The 19309-nt window shown below is 47.1% G+C and overlaps 1 protein-coding gene across 2 annotated transcripts in view; it reads right to left on the bottom strand.

Annotated features, from left to right (window-relative positions):
• LOC128492370 (aminopeptidase N-like) overlaps positions 1 to 17053 on the bottom strand; it is a 31313-nt gene extending 14260 nt beyond the window's left edge. Inside the window, exons 1-3 of one of the 2 annotated variants that reach the window (XM_053464899.1) lie at positions 16834 to 17053; positions 16389 to 16794; positions 12020 to 12162 (exon numbers count right to left, since the gene is read on the bottom strand). In XM_053464899.1, coding sequence (XP_053320874.1) covers positions 12020 to 12162; positions 16389 to 16794; positions 16834 to 17035 — 751 coding nt within the window. In that variant the 5' untranslated portion in view covers positions 17036 to 17053. Of the gene's footprint in view, positions 1 to 12019; positions 12163 to 16388 lie in introns of both variants that reach the window. The other variant, XM_053464898.1, reaches the window with a different exon arrangement.
• Positions 17054 to 19309: the final 2256 nt, after the last annotated feature.

Below are 19309 nucleotides of genomic sequence, written 5' to 3'. Positions count from 1 at the left end.
AGTAAGAGCAGCACCCAAGGCACACTCCAAGGCTATGCGCGCCCCAATTTGGGAGCACTTTGAAAATGTTGAAGAAGGGCGCTATGGAAAGTGCAAACATTGTGGGAAGCTAATAAGCAGAGGGAAAGTGTCTGGCCATTTTACCAGTGCTAGCATGAAGCATCACCTCAGCACTCAACACAACGCTGTGCTATTGGGGAAAGATGCAGAGGTAAAACTTAGTGCAGGCAGCATAGCTGGTGGCCATGGAAAAACCCCAACAGCTTCTTCTTCTGAGCCAATAGCAGCAGCAGCAGCAGCAGCAGCAACTAGTGCTGGCAGCCAGAGACCAAGGCAGGTTGGAGCACTGCATGTCCAGCCCACCCTGGAACAATTTGTGGCATTCCAATCCAAAAGGTCAATGCCCAAACAGCAGGCCAATAAAGTAACGCGACTGATTGGTCAGTTCATTGCTGTTGGAGGGGCATCCTTCTCTATGATCGAAGGGGAGCCTTTCAAACAATTGATGGCGGCTGTGGCTCCACAATATACAGTTCCGTCACGTTCCACTTTCAGCAGGAACATTGTCCCCTCATTGTATCGGTCCTGTGTTGCAGCAGTGAAAGAGGAGCTTTCCAAGGCTGCTGGTCAGTCTGTTCATTTCACTACAGATTTGTGGAGTGCACCTAGCGGCCAGCATGCCTTTCTTTCTTTGACAGCACACTGGTGGCAGCCCGGTGTGTCTAAGGAAGCTGCTGCAGCAGGCTACCGATCTTTCCTTCTCCATGCAGAAGTGATGGATGAAAAGCACACTTCCCAAAACATTCTGCATGCGATGAGGAAAATGTTTAGCCTTTGGGTGGGAGCAGAGGCGGGCACCAATGTTGAAGTTGGTTTTGTGGTAACTGACGGAGGTGCCAATATGGTGAAAGCGCTGCGAGATGGTCATATTGTTGGTGTGCGCTGTGCAGCCCACATCATCCATCTTGTAGTGAAGGCAGCAATGTCAGAAGGAACTAATGTGGCAGCAGTAGTTCTGTCCCGCTGCAGAAAGATCGCTGGGCACTTTCACCATAGTGTTAAGGCTAGCCAACTTTTGAGGGAAGAGCAAGAGAGGTCAGGTCTTCCCGTACACTGCCTACGTCAGGATGTCAGTACACGGTGGAACTCCACGTTAGACATGCTCGAGAGGATTTTGGAGCAGCAGAGGGCAATCCATAATCTTGCCTCAGAGCACAATATTGGGATTACCTCTCCATTGAATAGGGAGGATTGGACAGTGATCGCCCAGCTAGTGGCAGTCCTTAAACCATTCAGGGATGCCACAGAAAATTTAAGCTCAAACACTGCCAGTCTGGCCCAGGTAATCCCAGTGTTCTCCCATCTAGGCAGCAAGATGGATGTGTTCCTTGGAAACCGTGAGGCTGTTCAAGGTGGCACTCTACATCCTGACGTAGCAGCCATAGTCAGGAAGCTGAATGATCTGCTACGTTAACTGTTTTGCAAAGATTTTCTCATTTATTTTACATTTTATTTCAATTTTATTAAAAGTACCCTTAGTGTTTTGCTCACCTCAGTCCATCAGTGAAGTGAACTTGTTGGGCTAGTGAGTGCAGCAAGCAGTGAAGCTAACTGTTTTGCTGTGACATTTTATTTTATTTCTAATTCTTTTCAAGAAAAATTGACTGTGACGAGCTGTACTAAGCAAAGCTTCAAGCTACTAGCTGTAGTACTAAAATAATTCTAATCTTCTTTAATCTTAATCTATAATATATTATAAATAATAATATTCTAATTCATAATTCTAATTCTAAATTCTAATTCATAATCTATATTCTTCTATCTATAATACATAATATATAAGTAAATTAGTTCTAATCTATTAATATTATATAATTTAATATTAATTAATAAATCATATACTGAATCTGATTTAACCTCACTTTAGCTTAGTGGGTTTGAGAGCGTCTGCCTAGAGGTAGACTTATAGTAAGGAAATATAGCTTTAGGCTAGCATAGTGGTAGGCTAAGCTCTTAGGCCCGTGTAAATTCAAATTAAAAATAAAATACTGCTAGTTATTAAATAGTTAATCTTGAGTTAATAATTTAAATAACTTTAGGATTTTGGCAGATTGCACACAGCACAGTGCAGTAGTGCATAGTTTTACTTTTTAAGCAGTAGCACTGAAGAGAACTTCCTCTAATTTTTTTGTCTTTAATTCGTTTTTCCTTTTTTTTATTTTTATTTTTTTATTTTTTTTTTTATAGTTTTTTAAACACTACACTACACTACACTACACTACACACACAACACAAAATTTGAAATGGATCCTCCTTTTGGGACTAAGGAGGGACAAGCTCCATCTACCACCACCACCACCACCACCAGCACCACCACCAGCACCACCACCAGCTCTAAGATGCAGCCTTTGCGTCAGTCTAGTCGGCCAAGTAGGCCAAGCTCTCGCTTATCATTTGGGGAAGCATTGCTTGAAGGATCATCAAGTAAAGGAAAGGCACCAAAAGCAGGCAGTAGTAGTGCGGCTAGGCCCACAAGCTCTATGGTTTTTTACGGAAAGCCTAAAGCACCAGAAGCACGTTCAAAGTTAAAGGGTAGCACAAGTAGTACCAGCCCAGTGACTAAAAAGAAGTGCCTTTTGCCCCAAGCAGCATCTTCCCCATCCACCAGCAGCATGCAAGGTACCAAGCAGAGCCAAATTAGCAGCAAGACTCAGAGGGGTCCCAAACCAAAGCGATCTCATTCCTTTGTAGGGAAAACCACCACCACCACCACCCCCGCCTCTACCACCACTAGTGCTGCGCCTACTGTTCCCACTGGTACCGCCACGCCATGTCCTCCTAGTACCTCTAGCAAGCCACCAAGTCCTTACAAAATTTTTGTAAAGACAGTTAGAGAGAGGGCTACACATAGTGGAACTCCACCTAGCGAGGTAGCAGAGGAGCCTGAGACTGAGAGGCCAAGTGCAGAGTCTATTCTTCCTGCTCGCACTACTACTAGTCACGAGTCTCACGACGATATCAGTCTTAGCTCCAGCCTAGCAGGAATTCCATTCGATCTGGCTAATGAAGAGCTAGACTATGAGCCAGAGGAAGTAGAGGAGATGAGTGGTCAGGAATCAGATTCCTCAGGGAGCAGTGTCCAAATGACTAGTGCACAATTTTCCCCTGAGCCTCCACCTTCTCCGCTACGATCATCACCATCACCACCACCAGCAGCAGCAGCAAAACCTAGCAAATCTAAAGCAATTAGCAGTCCCACTATGGCCAGTACTGTTACCACCAGTCCCACCACCACTAGTTCTGCCTCTGTTCATCCACCCCGAGCAGTAAGAGCAGCACCCAAGGCACACTCCAAGGCTATGCGCGCCCCAATTTGGGAGCACTTTGAAAATGTTGAAGAAGGGCGCTATGGAAAGTGCAAACATTGTGGGAAGCTAATAAGCAGAGGGAAAGTGTCTGGCCATTTTACCAGTGCTAGCATGAAGCATCACCTCAGCACTCAACACAACGCTGTGCTATTGGGGAAAGATGCAGAGGTAAAACTTAGTGCAGGCAGCATAGCTGGTGGCCATGGAAAAACCCCAACAGCTTCTTCTTCTGAGCCAATAGCAGCAGCAGCAGCAGCAGCAGCAACTAGTGCTGGCAGCCAGAGACCAAGGCAGGTTGGAGCACTGCATGTCCAGCCCACCCTGGAACAATTTGTGGCATTCCAATCCAAAAGGTCAATGCCCAAACAGCAGGCCAATAAAGTAACGCGACTGATTGGTCAGTTCATTGCTGTTGGAGGGGCATCCTTCTCTATGATCGAAGGGGAGCCTTTCAAACAATTGATGGCGGCTGTGGCTCCACAATATACAGTTCCGTCACGTTCCACTTTCAGCAGGAACATTGTCCCCTCATTGTATCGGTCCTGTGTTGCAGCAGTGAAAGAGGAGCTTTCCAAGGCTGCTGGTCAGTCTGTTCATTTCACTACAGATTTGTGGAGTGCACCTAGCGGCCAGCATGCCTTTCTTTCTTTGACAGCACACTGGTGGCAGCCCGGTGTGTCTAAGGAAGCTGCTGCAGCAGGCTACCGATCTTTCCTTCTCCATGCAGAAGTGATGGATGAAAAGCACACTTCCCAAAACATTCTGCATGCGATGAGGAAAATGTTTAGCCTTTGGGTGGGAGCAGAGGCGGGCACCAATGTTGAAGTTGGTTTTGTGGTAACTGACGGAGGTGCCAATATGGTGAAAGCGCTGCGAGATGGTCATATTGTTGGTGTGCGCTGTGCAGCCCACATCATCCATCTTGTAGTGAAGGCAGCAATGTCAGAAGGAACTAATGTGGCAGCAGTAGTTCTGTCCCGCTGCAGAAAGATCGCTGGGCACTTTCACCATAGTGTTAAGGCTAGCCAACTTTTGAGGGAAGAGCAAGAGAGGTCAGGTCTTCCCGTACACTGCCTACGTCAGGATGTCAGTACACGGTGGAACTCCACGTTAGACATGCTCGAGAGGATTTTGGAGCAGCAGAGGGCAATCCATAATCTTGCCTCAGAGCACAATATTGGGATTACCTCTCCATTGAATAGGGAGGATTGGACAGTGATCGCCCAGCTAGTGGCAGTCCTTAAACCATTCAGGGATGCCACAGAAAATTTAAGCTCAAACACTGCCAGTCTGGCCCAGGTAATCCCAGTGTTCTCCCATCTAGGCAGCAAGATGGATGTGTTCCTTGGAAACCGTGAGGCTGTTCAAGGTGGCACTCTACATCCTGACGTAGCAGCCATAGTCAGGAAGCTGAATGATCTGCTAAAAGTACACCTTCGCAAACGAATGGAAGAGAGTCCCGAAATGATGCTAGCGTGCCTTTGCGATCCAAGAATTAAGGGAAAGCTGGCTTTGAAATTTAATGTTCTCAGTAGCTACCGGGAGCAATTGGTCAACAAGGTGCGTGACTGGCAGCGTAAAATGGGAATGCTGTCCGAGGAGGGAGAGGTGCAGGAGGAGGAAGAGATGATGTGGTCTGCTACTCCTAGCAGCAGCATCAGCAGCAGTGCCACAAGCAGTACAACACAGCTGAGTGGAGCAGCTGCGTTTTGGGAAGAGGCACTTGGGAGTATAGTTGGACCATCTGACAGAGCTAGCAGCAGAAAGGAGAGTAGTGCTGCTGAAATGGTCAAACTTTACCTCTGTGAAGTTCCTTCTGCGCCTAATGTTGATCCTCTTAGCTACTGGGATGAAAAGAAGAGTGTGTGGCCTGCACTCTCATGGGTTGCGCAGCAGCTACTATCATGTCCGCCAACCACTGTTCAAAGTGAGCGCGTGTTTTCTATGACTGGAAACATACTGAGTCCACAGCGCTCACGCATGGCACCTCATCTGATGGAGCAGATTGCCTTCCTTAAATTCAATCTGCCCAAGTTGGGTTACCCAGCTCTTAGCTTGGAAAGTTCATTTTTGTTATCTGTAATGTTTAAGGTAGTTTCTCCCCCTGGTTGCACGTGTTTGCGGTGTGGCAACGTCTGCTACCTCCGCCGGTGTAGCCAATTTACGCTAGGGCCTAGTGTCTGAGTTCTGGAAGTCCGCTCCCAAACGCCATGGACTGACAGACTTTCATGCTTTGCCCTGGGGTGAAACAGGTGAGCGGGTCGTCAATTGCCCACTCATTCACCTTTTTCCTTTTCCAACGGTGCTGCTGGTGGTGGTGCCAGCATCTTTTGCCAGTTCGCTTCCTGGCTGAAATCATGCCTCAAATGTCCCTAATGGAGAGGGTAGTTTCTCCCCCTGGTTGCACTTGCTGCGGTGTGGCAATGCCTGCTACCTCCGCCGGTGTAGCCAATTTGCGCTAGGGCCTAGTGTCTGAGTTCTGGAAGTCTGCTCCCAAACGCCAAGGACTGACAGTCTTTGGATGCTTTGCCCTGGGGTGAAACAGGTGAGCGGGTCGTCAATTGCCCACTCATTTGCCTTTTCCAATGCTGCTGCTGCTGGTGGTGGTGGTGCCAGCGTCTCTTCTCTGCCAGTTCGCTTCCTGGCTAGTGTCATGCCTTAAATGTCCCTAATGGAGAGGGTAGTTTCTCCCCCCTGGTTGCACTTGCTGCGGTGTGGCAACGCCTGCTACCTCCGCCAATGTAGCCAGCTTACGCTAGGGCCTTGTGTCTGAGTTCTGGAAGTCCGCTCACAAACGCCAAGGACTGACAGTTTTTGGATGCTTTGCCCTGGGGTGAAACAGGTGAGCGGGTCGTCAATTGCCCACTCATTCGCCTTTTCCAATGCTGCTGCTGCTGCTGCTGCTGGTGGTGGTGCCAGTGTCTCTTCTCTGCCAGTTCGCTTCCTGGCTAGTGTCATGCCTTAAATGTCCCTTATGGTAAGGGCAGTTTCTCCCCCCTGGTTGCACTTGCTGCGGTGTGGCAACGCCTGCTACCTCCGCCAATGTAGCCAGCTTACGCTAGGGCCTTGTGTCTGAGTTCTGGAAGTCCGCTCCCAAACGCCAAGGACTGACAGTGTTTGGATGCTTTGCCCTGGGGTGAAACAGGTGAGCGGGTCGTCAATTGCCCACTCATTCGCCTTTTCCAATGCTGCTGCTGCTGCTGCTGCTGCTGGTGGTGGTGCCAGTGTCTCTTCTCTGCCAGTTCGCTTCCTGGCTAGTGTCATGCCTTAAATGTCCCTTATGGTAAGGGCAGTTTCTCCCCCCTGGTTGCACTTGCTGCGGTGTGGCAACGCCTGCTACCTCCGCCAATGTAGCCAGCTTACGCTAGGGCCTTGTGTCTGAGTTCTGGAAGTCCGCTCCCAAACGCCAAGGACTGACAGTGTTTGGATGCTTTGCCCTGGGGTGAAACAGGTGAGCGGGTCGTCAATTGCCCACTCATTCGCCTTTTCCAATGCTGCTGCTGCTGCTGCTGCTGGTGGTGGTGCCAGCATCTCTTCTCTGCCAGTTCGCTTCCTGGCTAGTGTCATGCTTCAAATGTCCCTTATGGTAAGGGCAGTTTCTCCCCCCTGGTTGCACTTGCTGCGGTGTGGCAACGCCTGCTACCTCCGCCAATGTAGCCAGCTTACGCTAGGGCCTTGTGTCTGAGTTCTGGAAGTCCGCTCCCAAACGCCAAGGACTGACAGTGTTTGGATGCTTTGCCCTGGGGTGAAACAGGTGAGCGGGTCGTCAATTGCCCACTCATTTGCCTTTTCCAATGCTGCTGCTGCTGCTGCTGCTGGTGGTGGTGCCAGCATCTCTTCTCTGCCAGTTCGCTTCCTGGCTAGTGTCATGCTTCAAATGTCCCTTATGGTAAGGGCAGTTTCTCCCCCCTGGTTGCACTTGCTGCGGTGTGGCAACGCCTGCTACCTCCGCCAATGTAGCCAGCTTACGCTAGGGCCTTGTGTCTGAGTTCTGGAAGTCTGCTCCCAAACGCCAAGGACTGACAGTGTTTGGATGCTTTGCCCTGGGGTGAAACAGGTGAGCGGGTCGTCAATTGCCCACTCATTCGCCTTTTCCAATGCTGCTGCTGCTGCTGCTGCTGGTGGTGGTGCCAGTGTCTCTTCTCTGCCAGTTCGCTTCCTGGCTAGTGTCATGCCTCAAATGTCCCTAATGGTAAGGGCAGTTTCTCCCCCCTGGCTGCCTCTGTCTGCGGTGTGGCAACACCTGCTACCTCCGCCGGAGTGGCCAGCTTACGCTAGGGCCTTGTGTCTGAGCTCTGGAAGTCCGCTGCCAAACGTCTAGGACTGACAGTGTTTGGGTGCTTTGCCCTGGGGTGAAACAGGTGAGTGGGTCGCCAATTGCCCACTCATTCGCCTTTCCCAATTCTGCTGCTGCTGCTGCTGGTGGTGGTGCCAGTGTCTCTTCTCTGCCAGTTCGCTTCCTGGCTAGTGTCATGAATCAAATGTCCCTAATGGTAAGGGCAGTTTCTCCCCCCTGGCTGCCTCTGTCTGCGGTGTGGCAACGCCTGCTACCTCCGCCGGAGTGGCCAGCTTACGCTAGGGCCTAGTGTCTGAGCTCTGGAAGTCTGCTGCCAAACGTCTAAGACTGACAGTGTTTGGGTGCTTTGCCCTGGGGTGAAACAGGTGAGTGGGTCGCCAATTGCCCACTCATTCGCCTTTCCCAATTTTGCTGCTGCTGGTGGTGGTGGTGCCAGCATCTCTTCTCTGCCAGTTCGCTTCCTGGCTAGTGTCATGCCCAAAATGTCCCTAGTGGTAAGGGCAGTTTCTCCCCTCTGGCTGCGTCTGTTTGCGGTGTGGCAACGCCTGCTACCTCCGCCGGAGTGGCCAGCTTACGCTAGGGCCTAGTGTCTGAGCTCTGGAAGTCTGCTGCCAAACGTCTAAGACTGACAGTATTTGGGTGCTTTGCCCTGGGGTGAAACAGGTGAGTGGGTCGCCAATTGCCCACTCATTCGCCTTTCCCAATTTTGCTGCTGCTGGTGGTGGTGGTGCCAGCATCTCTTCTCTGCCAGTTCGCTTCCTGGCTAGTGTCATGCCCAAAATGTCCCTAGTGGTAAGGGCAGTTTCTCCCCTCTGGCTGCGTCTGTTTGCGGTGTGGCAACGCCTGCTACCTCCGCCGGAGTGGCCAGCTTACGCTAGGGCCTAGTGTCTGAGCTCTGGAAGTCTGCTGCCAAACGTCTAAGACTGACAGTGTTTGGGTGCTTTGCCCTGGGGTGAAACAGGTGAGTGGGTCGCCAATTGCCCACTCATTCGCCTTTCCCAATTTTGCTGCTGCTGGTGGTGGTGGTGCCAGCATCTCTTCTCTGCCAGTTCGCTTCCTGGCTAGTGTCATGCCCAAAATGTCCCTAGTGGTAAGGGCAGTTTCTCCCCTCTGGCTGCGTCTGTTTGCGGTGTGGCAACGCCTGCTACCTCCGCCGGAGTGGCCAGCTTACGCTAGGGCCTAGTGTCTGAGCTCTGGAAGTCTGCTGCCAAACGTCTAAGACTGACAGTGTTTGGGTGCTTTGCCCTGGGGTGAAACAGGTGAGTGGGTCGCCAATTGCCCACTCATTCGCCTTTCCCAATTTTGCTGCTGCTGGTGGTGGTGGTGCCAGCATCTCTTCTCTGCCAGTTCGCTTCCTGGCTAGTGTCATGCCCAAAATGTCCCTAGTGGTAAGGGCAGTTTCTCCCCTCTGGCTGCGTCTGTTTGCGGTGTGGCAACGCCTGCTACCTCCGCCGGAGTGGCCAGCTTACGCTAGGGCCTAGTGTCTGAGCTCTGGAAGTCTGCTGCCAAACGTCTAAGACTGACAGTGTTTGGGTGCTTTGCCCTGGGGTGAAACAGGTGAGTGGGTCGCCAATTGCCCACTCATTCGCCTTTCCCAATTCTGCTGCTGCTGCTGCTGCTGGTGGTGGTGCCAGTGTCTCTTCTCTGCCAGTTCGCTTCCTGGCTAGTGTCATGAATCAAATGTCCCTAATGGTAAGGGCAGTTTCTCCCCCCTGGCTGCCTCTGTCTGCGGTGTGGCAACGCCTGCTACCTCCGCCGGAGTGGCCAGCTTACGCTAGGGCCTTGTGTCTGAGCTCTGGAAGTCCGCTGCCAAACGTCTAGGACTGACAGTGTTTGGGTGCTTTGCCCTGGGGTGAAACAGGTGAGTGGGTCGCCAATTGCCCACTCATTCGCCTTTCCCAATTCTGCTGCTGCTGCTGCTGGTGGTGGTGCCAGTGTCTCTTCTCTGCCAGTTCGCTTCCTGGCTAGTGTCATGAATCAAATGTCCCTAATGGTAAGGGCAGTTTCTCCCCCCTGGCTGCCTCTGTCTGCGGTGTGGCAACGCCTGCTACCTCCGCCGGAGTGGCCAGCTTACGCTAGGGCCTTGTGTCTGAGCTCTGGAAGTCTGCTGCCAAACGTCTAAGACTGACAGTGTTTGGGTGCTTTGCCCTGGGGTGAAACAGGTGAGTGGGTCGCCAATTGCCCACTCATTCGCCTTTCCCATTTTTCAATGCTGCTGCTGGTGGTGGTGGTGGTGCCAGCATCTCTTCTCTGCCAGTTCGCTTCCTGGCTAGAGTCATGCCCAAAATGTCCCTAGTGGTAAGGGCAGTTTCTCCCCTCTGGCTGCGTCTGTTTGCGGTGTGGCAACGCCTGCTACCTCCGCCGGAGTGGCCAGCTTACGCTAGGGCCTTGTGTCTGAGCTCTGGAAGTCTGCTGCCAAACGTCTAAGACTGACAGTGTTTGGGTGCTTTGCCCTGGGGTGAAACAGGTGAGTGGGTCGCCAATTGCCCACTCATTCGCCTTTCCCATTTTTCAATGCTGCTGCTGGTGGTGGTGGTGGTGCCAGCATCTCTTCTCTGCCAGTTCGCTTCCTGGCTAGAGTCATGCCCAAAATGTCCCTAGTGGTAAGGGCAGTTTCTCCCCTCTGGCTGCGTCTGTTTGCGGTGTGGCAACGCCTGCTACCTCCGCCGGAGTGGCCAGCTTACGCTAGGGCCTTGTGTCTGAGCTCTGGAAGTCTGCTGCCAAACGTCTAGGACTGACAGTGTTTGGATGCTTTGCTCTGGGGTGAAACAGGTGAGTGGGTCGCCAATTGCCCACTCATTCGCCTTTTCCATTTCCTTTTCCATTTCCATTTCATTATTTTCCTTCTGATACACAACCAACCAACCAAACATAACACACACAATAACACAAATAACACAGTGACATAACACATAACACACATAACACATATAACCCAGTGACAAGTGACAACACACATAACACACATAACACATACACGTACAATGCACAAATCACAAGGACCTTTCCTCTTGTTATTTGTCCTGGCCTTCATTTCTACACTCACTAGCATTAACGCTATAACTCACACTTCATACTATAACATTTTTCCATCCACATACCTGCCAACAGACCCAACTTTTTCAGGGACAGTCCTGCTTTTTTCCAGTCCTGTCCCATCTAATTTAGCTAAACTAGGTATGCAAATACACGTTGGTAGTTATAGCTCGGTAGGTAGCACTAGTATAAACATTAAATAAATATAATAAAGTACTAAATAATAAATCTAACTTTAAAATACATTTAAATAAACCCCTAATTTTTTTTAAAAAAAAACATTAAAATTAAAATTAAATTATTATTTAGACATAATACATCTTTAACCAAAGCAGTGCACTGCTACTAATCTTAAACATAACCGTACATTAACCCTAAGCTATTTTTTAGTTCTTGTCCAACATTTTTCCATCCGCATACCTGCCAACACACCCAAGATTTTGGTGGACAGTCCTGCTTTTTTCCAGTCCTGTCCAGTAAAAGTTGGGTTGTTGCAAAGTATGCCATTGTAAATAGGTAGCAAATGTTAGGCATGTATTACAAGTGGTCCAAAATCAATTTAAAAATGTAAAATAATCCCTATTCTTTTATTAAACATCTATGGATGTGTGATTGTGTATGATAAACGGAGGCCAAGTTCCTTGGAGCATTTGTCTCTAGGTCATTTTGTGTACAGTACACCTCAGTACGTGTGTGCAACTCTATTGGTCGTTTCGGCAGGGGGCTGGCCTGCCATCAACAAATGAAGTGCGTTCTGCAATTCACTAGTTGATGCCAGACCAGCCCCCTGCCGAAACGACCAATAGAGTTGCACACACGTTCCTTCACGGCAGCTGCTGCTGCTCCGATGTGTTGTTAACCCCGTATTAACCCCTGCTAGGCAACCGGGAAGAAAACGAAGATTAAACGAGCACGAAGAATGTCCGCGAATATTCGCCTGAAGAGAAGACAGGAACGGGCGAATATTCGCAGAATACGAAGGGTTTTTTTTCCCCGAAGACGAGCACGAAGACGAACACGAAGAGCCCCCTGGTGCCCAAGTCTAGTTTCTAGTTACACCCCTGCATTTAATCATCCCTGAGTTTAATACATTGGGGATTTAAAGATATTCTTCTAAAATCTCCAATACTTGTAAGGCAATTTGAAACATTTCAAGTGCTATTTCTAAACGCATGGTACAACAAACTTACATACATGGTAAGCTTATTGTAAGCAAGGATTTTCAGGATTTTCTCTTGATTTCTGCAGTAACTACATCTTTACATATTCTTGGTCCCCTGTTACAGTACTGGTACTGATATTGACAATGTTTACTTACCTATAGGATTCATGTTTGATAGAGCTACATAGTCTGGCTTGTGTATAAGGGTGATGTTGAATGTTGCTTTCATTGCTGGCTCATCAAAGCAGGGAAATGCTTTCCTGGCATCAGGAGCCTGCATCTGAGTGGTGGCAATGATCCTAATACCAAAAACATAAGATTAGCAGAAAAAATGTCTATAAAAGGTCTCATTTCTTATTTGTGCTACCAGCTGGGGTATATGGAAAAAACTAGAAATCTGAACTTATATATATAATATATTTAAATATGTTGAAATAAATAACATTTACTGATATGGTACAGCATAACTCCCATCACTGTACACTGGGCCAGACATTGACATGGTAGGACTCTGCCCTAAAACAAACTGCCTGTGCCACTGCTCCCCCTTTAGCAGGCTGTCTGTGCCTCCTCTGCCCCTGAAACAACCTGTCTGTGCCACCTCTGGCCCTAAAATAACCTTCCTGTGCCTCCTCTGCCCCTGAAACAACCTGTCTGTGCCACCTCTGCCCCTAAAATAACCTTCCTGTGCCACCTCTGCTCCTGAAGCAGCCTGCCTGTGCCATCTCTGCCCCTGAAGCAGCCTGCCTGTGCTACTTCTGCCCCTGAAACAGCCTGCCTGTGCCAACTCTGCACCTGAAACAGCCTGCTTGTGCCACCTCTGCCCCTGAAACAGCCTGCTTGTGCCGCCTCTGAACCCCCAAATCAGCCTGCATGTGCCACATCTGCCCCCTTATCAGCCTGTCTGTCCAATTTCTGTTCCTAAACACCCATTAATTCACCCATTCATTCTCCCGCACCCCCTACCTCTCTGGCAGATTTTACTGGTCCACTGGCCGGCCTAGCATCACCGGGACGGCGCGGGTGTCTATGCGGCCCGACAGCCAAGCACTTTGTGTGGGAAAACTTTTTCCTCGCAGGAGGAGCAGGAACCTGGGCGGGAAAAAGAGTTTCCTCGCACAGAGTGCGAAGATCCTCAGAGGTAAGCTGTGGCCCACCGGGCATGATAAGTAGCGCCCGGGCCGGACCGCCACCCTTTAGGTACCCTACTGTCTATTAGTTCACTATGTACTTGTTGATTTGTTTTCCCTGAAGCACATCTGTAATACAGGACTATGGGGTTAATGCTGACAGAATCTGCTAAATGCTAAAGAAAATGATTCTGATGTTCAGGTAGGGAACAAGATTTTTTTTCACCAAAATGATTGCATTTTTCCTGACAAAATAACTACATTTTACTGCTTATTCTAAAATTCATCGTGTACTTGAATTATTAACATGCATCATAAGAGTAAATCTACCTTAACGTTTTATATATGACTAGGAGTGAGTAAAAAAATGGCAGAGCAGAGATCCAGGAGAGAGAACAAAGTAAGAGTAAAGAAGTCGCTCTAAGGCTAGGTTTCCACTTGGGTTTTTTTAGCTAAAAACGCCTATAAAAACGCCAATAGCGCCACCTGGCGTTTTTTTGTGAAAAACGCATGCAGCCAGATGTTAGCTGTAATTCAATAGGAAATCGCAAAATGCCATTTCCACCTGGCGTTTTTCTGTTTGGCGTTTTTTTAGTCCTCTTTGGCGTTTTTCTGCTTTTTTGGGCTCTGTGGCAGTTTTTCAAAACTGCAGCATGTTGACACTCTGGCGTTTTTTGCAAGAAATCTTGGCTTTTTTTCTCCAATAGAAGTCTATGGGAGAGAAAAAACGCCATGAAAAAGCCATGTGGGTTTATTGCCTTGGCGTTTTTTATGGCGTTTTTTCCACAGTTACAATGCAGAGGATGGACCCAGTATCTGTGTGTCCTACGAGAAATAGGCTGAAAACAAACAGTTTCACACAAAACAAAGTCCTGGACTGGTTCATATTGAATTTTACACCATTTGGAACAAACATGCCATTACAAACAAACATACGCGACCGGATCCTGCGTGCCAAAAGCAACAGCAAACAATTTGCACCATCATTTGGGGCCAATCTTCCCAGAGGAGCAGACATTCGAAATAAAGCATGCCTTACAAACCACAGAAAAGAGACAAAAGGGTCTACCAAGTAAATGACATCAGGAGAGGGCAGATACTTGCCATTTATCCTAATCCCTTTTAGCTGGGTGAAACTTCTAACTTGTAAAGGCTGGAAAAACTGCCTAAGGTCAAAAAAAGCAATTTCCACAGAAAGGCTAAAACGCCAGAAAAAACTGCAGAAAAAACGCCAAAAGGCTAGGTTTCCACTTGGGTTTTTGTCCGGCGTTTTTTTCTTGATGAAAAACGCCAGGAAAACTGCCAAGAAAACTGCCGCTGCATTTACCTGCGTTTTGGCGTTTTTTCTGCAGTTTTTTCTGGCGTTTTAGCCTTTCTGTGGAAATTGCTTTTTTTGACCTTAGGCAGTTTTTCCAGCCTTTACAAGTTAGAAGTTTCACCCAGCTAAAAGGGATTAGGATAAATGGCAAGTATCTGCCCTCTCCTGCTGTCATTTACTTGGTAGACCCTTTTGTCTCTTTTCTGTGGTTTGTAAGGCATGCTTTATTTCGAATGTCTGCTCCTCTGGGAAGATTGGCCCCAAATGATGGTGCAAATTGTTTGCTGTTGCTTTTGGCACGCAGGATCCGGTCGCGTATGTTTGTTTGTAATGGCATGTTTGTTCCAAATGGTGTAAAATTCAATATGAACCAGTCCAGGACTTTGTTTTGTGTGAAACTGTTTGTTTTCAGCCTATTTCTCGTAGGACACACAGATACTGGGTCCATCCTCTGCATTGTAACTGTGGAAAAAACGCCATAAAAAACGCCAAGGCAATAAACCCACATGGCTTTTTCATGGCGTTTTTTCTCTCCCATAGACTTCTATTGGAGAAAAAAAGCCAAGATTTCTTGCAAAAAACGCCAGAGTGTCAACATGCTGCGATTTTGAAAAACTGCCACAGAGCCCAAAAAAGCAGAAAAACGCCAAAGAGGACTGAAAAAACGCCAAACAGAAAAACGCCAAGTGGAAATGGCATTTTGCGATTTCCTATTGAATTACAGCTAACATCTGGCTGCATGCGTTTTTCACAAAAAAACGCCAGGTGGCGCTATTGGCGTTTTTATAGGCGTTTTTAGCCAAAAAAACCCAAGTGGAAACCTAGCCAAACGCAGGTAAATGCAGCGGCAGTTTTCTTGGCAGTTTTCCTGGCGTTTTTCATCAAGAAAAAAACGCCGGACAAAAACCCAAGTGGAAACCTAGCTTAAGGCTAGATTTCCACTTGGTTTTTTTTGCTAAAAACGCCCATAAAAACGCCCATAAAAACGCCAATAGCGCCACCTGGCGTTTTTTTTGTGAAAAACGGCTGCAGCCAGATGTTAGCTGTAATTCAATAGGAAATCGCAAAATGCCATTTCCACTTGGCGTTTTTCTGTCTGGCGTTTTTTCAGTCCTCTTTGGCGTTTTTCTGCTTTTTTGGGCTCTGTGGCAGTTTTTCAAAATCGCAGCATGTTGACACTCTGGCGTTTTTTGCAAGAAATCTTGGCGTTTTTCTCCAATAGAAGTCTATGGGAGAGAAAAAAACGCCATGAAAAAGCCATGTGGGTTTATTGCCTTGGCGTTTTTTATGGCGTTTTTTCCACAGTTACAATGCAGAGGATGGACCCAGTATCTGTGTGTCCTACGAGAAATAGGCTGAAAACAAACAGTTTCACACAAAACAAAGTCCTGGGCTGGTTCATATTGAATTTTACACCACTTGGAACAAACATGCCATTACAAACAAACATACCCGACGCATCAACTGGATCCTGCGTGCCAAAAGCAACAGCAAACAATTTGCACCATCATTTGGGGCCAATCTTCCCAGAGGAGCAGACATTCGGAATAAAGCATGCCTTACAAACCACAGAAAAGAGACAAAAGGGTCTACCAAGTAAATGACATCAGGAGAGGGCAGATACTTGCCATTTATCCTAATCCCTTTTAGCTGGGTGAAACTTCTAACTTGTAAAGGCTGGAAAAACTGCCTAAGGTCAAAAAAAGCAATTTCCACAGAAAGGCTAAAACGCCAGAAAAAACTCCAGAAAAAACGCCAAAACGCAGGTAAATACGGTGGCAGTTTTCTTGGCGTTTTTCCTGGCGTTTTTCATCAAGAAAAAAACGCCGGACAAAAACCCAAGTGGAAACCTAGCCTAATCCAGATTACTTGGTGACAGCAGTGACTGTTACCATTACCATACCATAACTAATATTGTGTTACAATGTAACACTATACATGTTATTATAATGTTAAATATAACAATTCATTAAGTTTAGATTTAACCCTCCCAGTACCAGAGTTGGGTAAAGACCCAAGAACCATATGTTACTCAGCGTTCTTTTCATGCCTTTGTTGGACCGAATTTAAATCTTACTTGGTTTGTCCATCTTCCACGTATTCACTCCGATAAAATCCAGCCAGGTCATCTGCCAGCTCCCCTCGAAACGTGGTGAACAGGGAATAGTTTTTACCAACTTCCAGGTTGTTAACAGCATGAACCACCAAATACTGAGTCACTGGCACTTCATCCACCCTTAATACGGGAAGATCAGTAAAAGCGGCATCTCTAAGAACAGCTTTAGTAGGTGTTGTGAAGTTGAGTTTGTTGCTGTGAATGACGACATATTTTGTGGCTTCTTTGCACGTGAAGTAAACGGTGCTTTTTCCGAAGAAGATATAAAGTCCTTGAGAATTCTTTTCAAGAACTGGCTTCAGTTCAACATCATAGTGATAGGGAATAAGAGATTTTGGAAGTCTGAAACGGTTCCATGGTTCATCAGCTGGAGCACTGGTGGGACTGGTACTGGTGGGACTGGGACTTGTGGGACTGGTGGGTCTGCTTCCCAAAGTGACATTCGTTGTAGCTGTGCTTGTTGCATCTGTTGGTTTGGTCAGATGATGGTTTTTTGCCTTAACTTCGGCGTAAATAACTGACAAAGCTATTATAGCAGCCACAGAAGCAATGGCGAACAAGATAACAACAACAGCTATTACTTTGCCAACAAAGAAGCCCTGGGCCATTGTGGAAGGAGAAGGTGCTGCTGGAACAAGGATTGGAGATGATCGCTTTTTATATTTCCTCACTTCGGAAGCCAGAAGGTCGTGTTTGAAGAAACATTAACTGCATGGGACAAAGGTTGGAAGCAACTCATCTTAATTCTATTTTACCAATCTTACAATGTTGCTGAATGCTAGGCTGAGCTGACTGGACGCTGCTTGCCTCATCAATGCTTGACGTCACAGAAAAATCAGAAGACTATTTTACCAGCATTCAGTTAGTGGAGAGGGTTTCTACTTTCTAGTTGATTTTTCCACCGTGTTTATTCTGATCTGGATGCTGTAGAAGAGCTGATTATTTGTGAACTAACTTCACCATGCTCCCCTACTGTCTTATGCATCGTGGATTCAAATTTATCTTTTTGAAAACTTCAATGCATAGTGATATTGGGGAGTTTAAATTTTAATCTCACCTGTAAACTTTGTTATATATATAAGAGGTATTTGTTATGAGTGGCTTTCACTGATTTTTGATTCTCTGTCACAGAAACTTAGGACTTGGCAGTAGGTAATAAACAATTGGCCCATCTAACATGCCAATTTGGGTTTGTTATTTTCAGGTTAGTCTTGTGTTTAAATTCCAGGATTTTATTAACCTTTCCAGCTACGCTTTATCTTTTAATAAATTATATATATTTTTTTTTATATAGGAAGTAACTACTTTATTTCCTACATGGGTAGTGTGCATGCATGGGGTAAAGGACATAACATTAAGCTTCTTCCCCTTTGTTTTAAATGGGAGCCTTAAAAAATGGCACCCTAGTCTACCTTATAGAGAATCCAGCCCTGCAAAAACGATTCAATAATATAGCAGAAAACACATGTGGCAGTCATAGCCTTTTCCAAGAGACCGTGTGCATACTTTTAGTTAAAGAAAACACACATGAGCTCTCTAAACCTTAATAGGCTTGCACAAAAAAACCACCACAAAACACCACAAGTGAGCACAGAAAGCATCTAGTCAGGTAACAATATTGCCTATATTGGCTATATCTTACCATACTTCCTAACATATCATGTGTTCAGGTTGGGACATCTGTGTTCGGAGGGTGGCTGGAGTTGGGCAGGAGCTTGATCAAGGCAGAACCACCTGCCCACTTACCAGAACAGTCCCCTTGAGTCACTCAGCTGCAGAGTGTCACAAGGAGGGCATGTGGGAGCTGCAGCAGAGGTCTGCGCAGCAAGAGCACTGATTTTTATTGATTTTACATAATTTTGGTCAGTCAGAGGAAATAAGAGGATCTCAAAACTATAGCTTTCATTAAGGCTACTTAAAAACACATTTCCGAGATAACAAAATTGGAGATTTAGTCGCGTTATATGGCCCTATTATGCTTAGCCCACCACTACACCAAGGTACTCCAAGATAGGTGGGTAAATACTGTTGCCTATATGGAGCTAAATCTCTCCAAATACATTACTTACCACGTATCAAAAGGCTTTCCTATTTTACATACACTCCTGCAATGTATGGGTTTCTCTGGACACGTTCATGGAGCACATGTGAGGGGTGCTAAACCCAAAGCCTGATCAGAGCTTCAAATACAAACCAGTCCAAAAGGGAAGCACCTAGCATTTATTATAAGGGAGTGCTGCCAAAGACCAAATAGTTATATCCAAATGCATTAGTATACTCACATCAAACAGATTGCAAACATTGAAAAATGTAGTTTTAACGCTACTTAAAAACACCTTTCCAAGCTAACAAAACTGTAGATTTGCTGTTGCTTCAAAATAACTCAACACACAGACATTAATGTCTAACACTTTGGCAACAAAAGTGAGTACACCAATAAGTGGAAATGTCCAACTTGGGCCCTTTGCTGCAGAGGTTGAAGGGGTGGAAGGTCAGCAGAGGCTGGAACCATGTCCTGTGGTCCGAAGAGACCAAGATAAACTTATTTGGTTCAGATGGTGTCTAGCGTGTGTGGCGGCAACTAGGTGAGGAGTACAAAGACAAGTGTGTCTTGCCTACAGTCAAGCATGGTGGTGGGAGCGTCATGGTCTGGGCCTGCATGAGTGCTGGCGGCACTGGGGAGCTATAGTTCATTGAGGGAACCATGAAAGCCAACATGTACTGTGACATACTGAAGCAGAGGATGATTCCCTCTCTTCAGAAACTGGGCTGCAGGGCAGTATTCCAACATGATAATGATCCAAACACACCTTCAAGACGACCCCTGCCTTGCTAAATTTAACACACCTGCTCCCCAGTCACACCTGAGACCTTGTAACCCT

Source organism: Spea bombifrons, chromosome 4 (genome assembly GCF_027358695.1).
Source record: "Spea bombifrons isolate aSpeBom1 chromosome 4, aSpeBom1.2.pri, whole genome shotgun sequence".
Taxonomy (NCBI): Eukaryota; Metazoa; Chordata; class Amphibia; order Anura; family Pelobatidae; genus Spea; species Spea bombifrons.
Note: the sequence above shows the minus strand (reverse complement) of the source record. Positions and strands in the feature narration are given on the sequence as shown.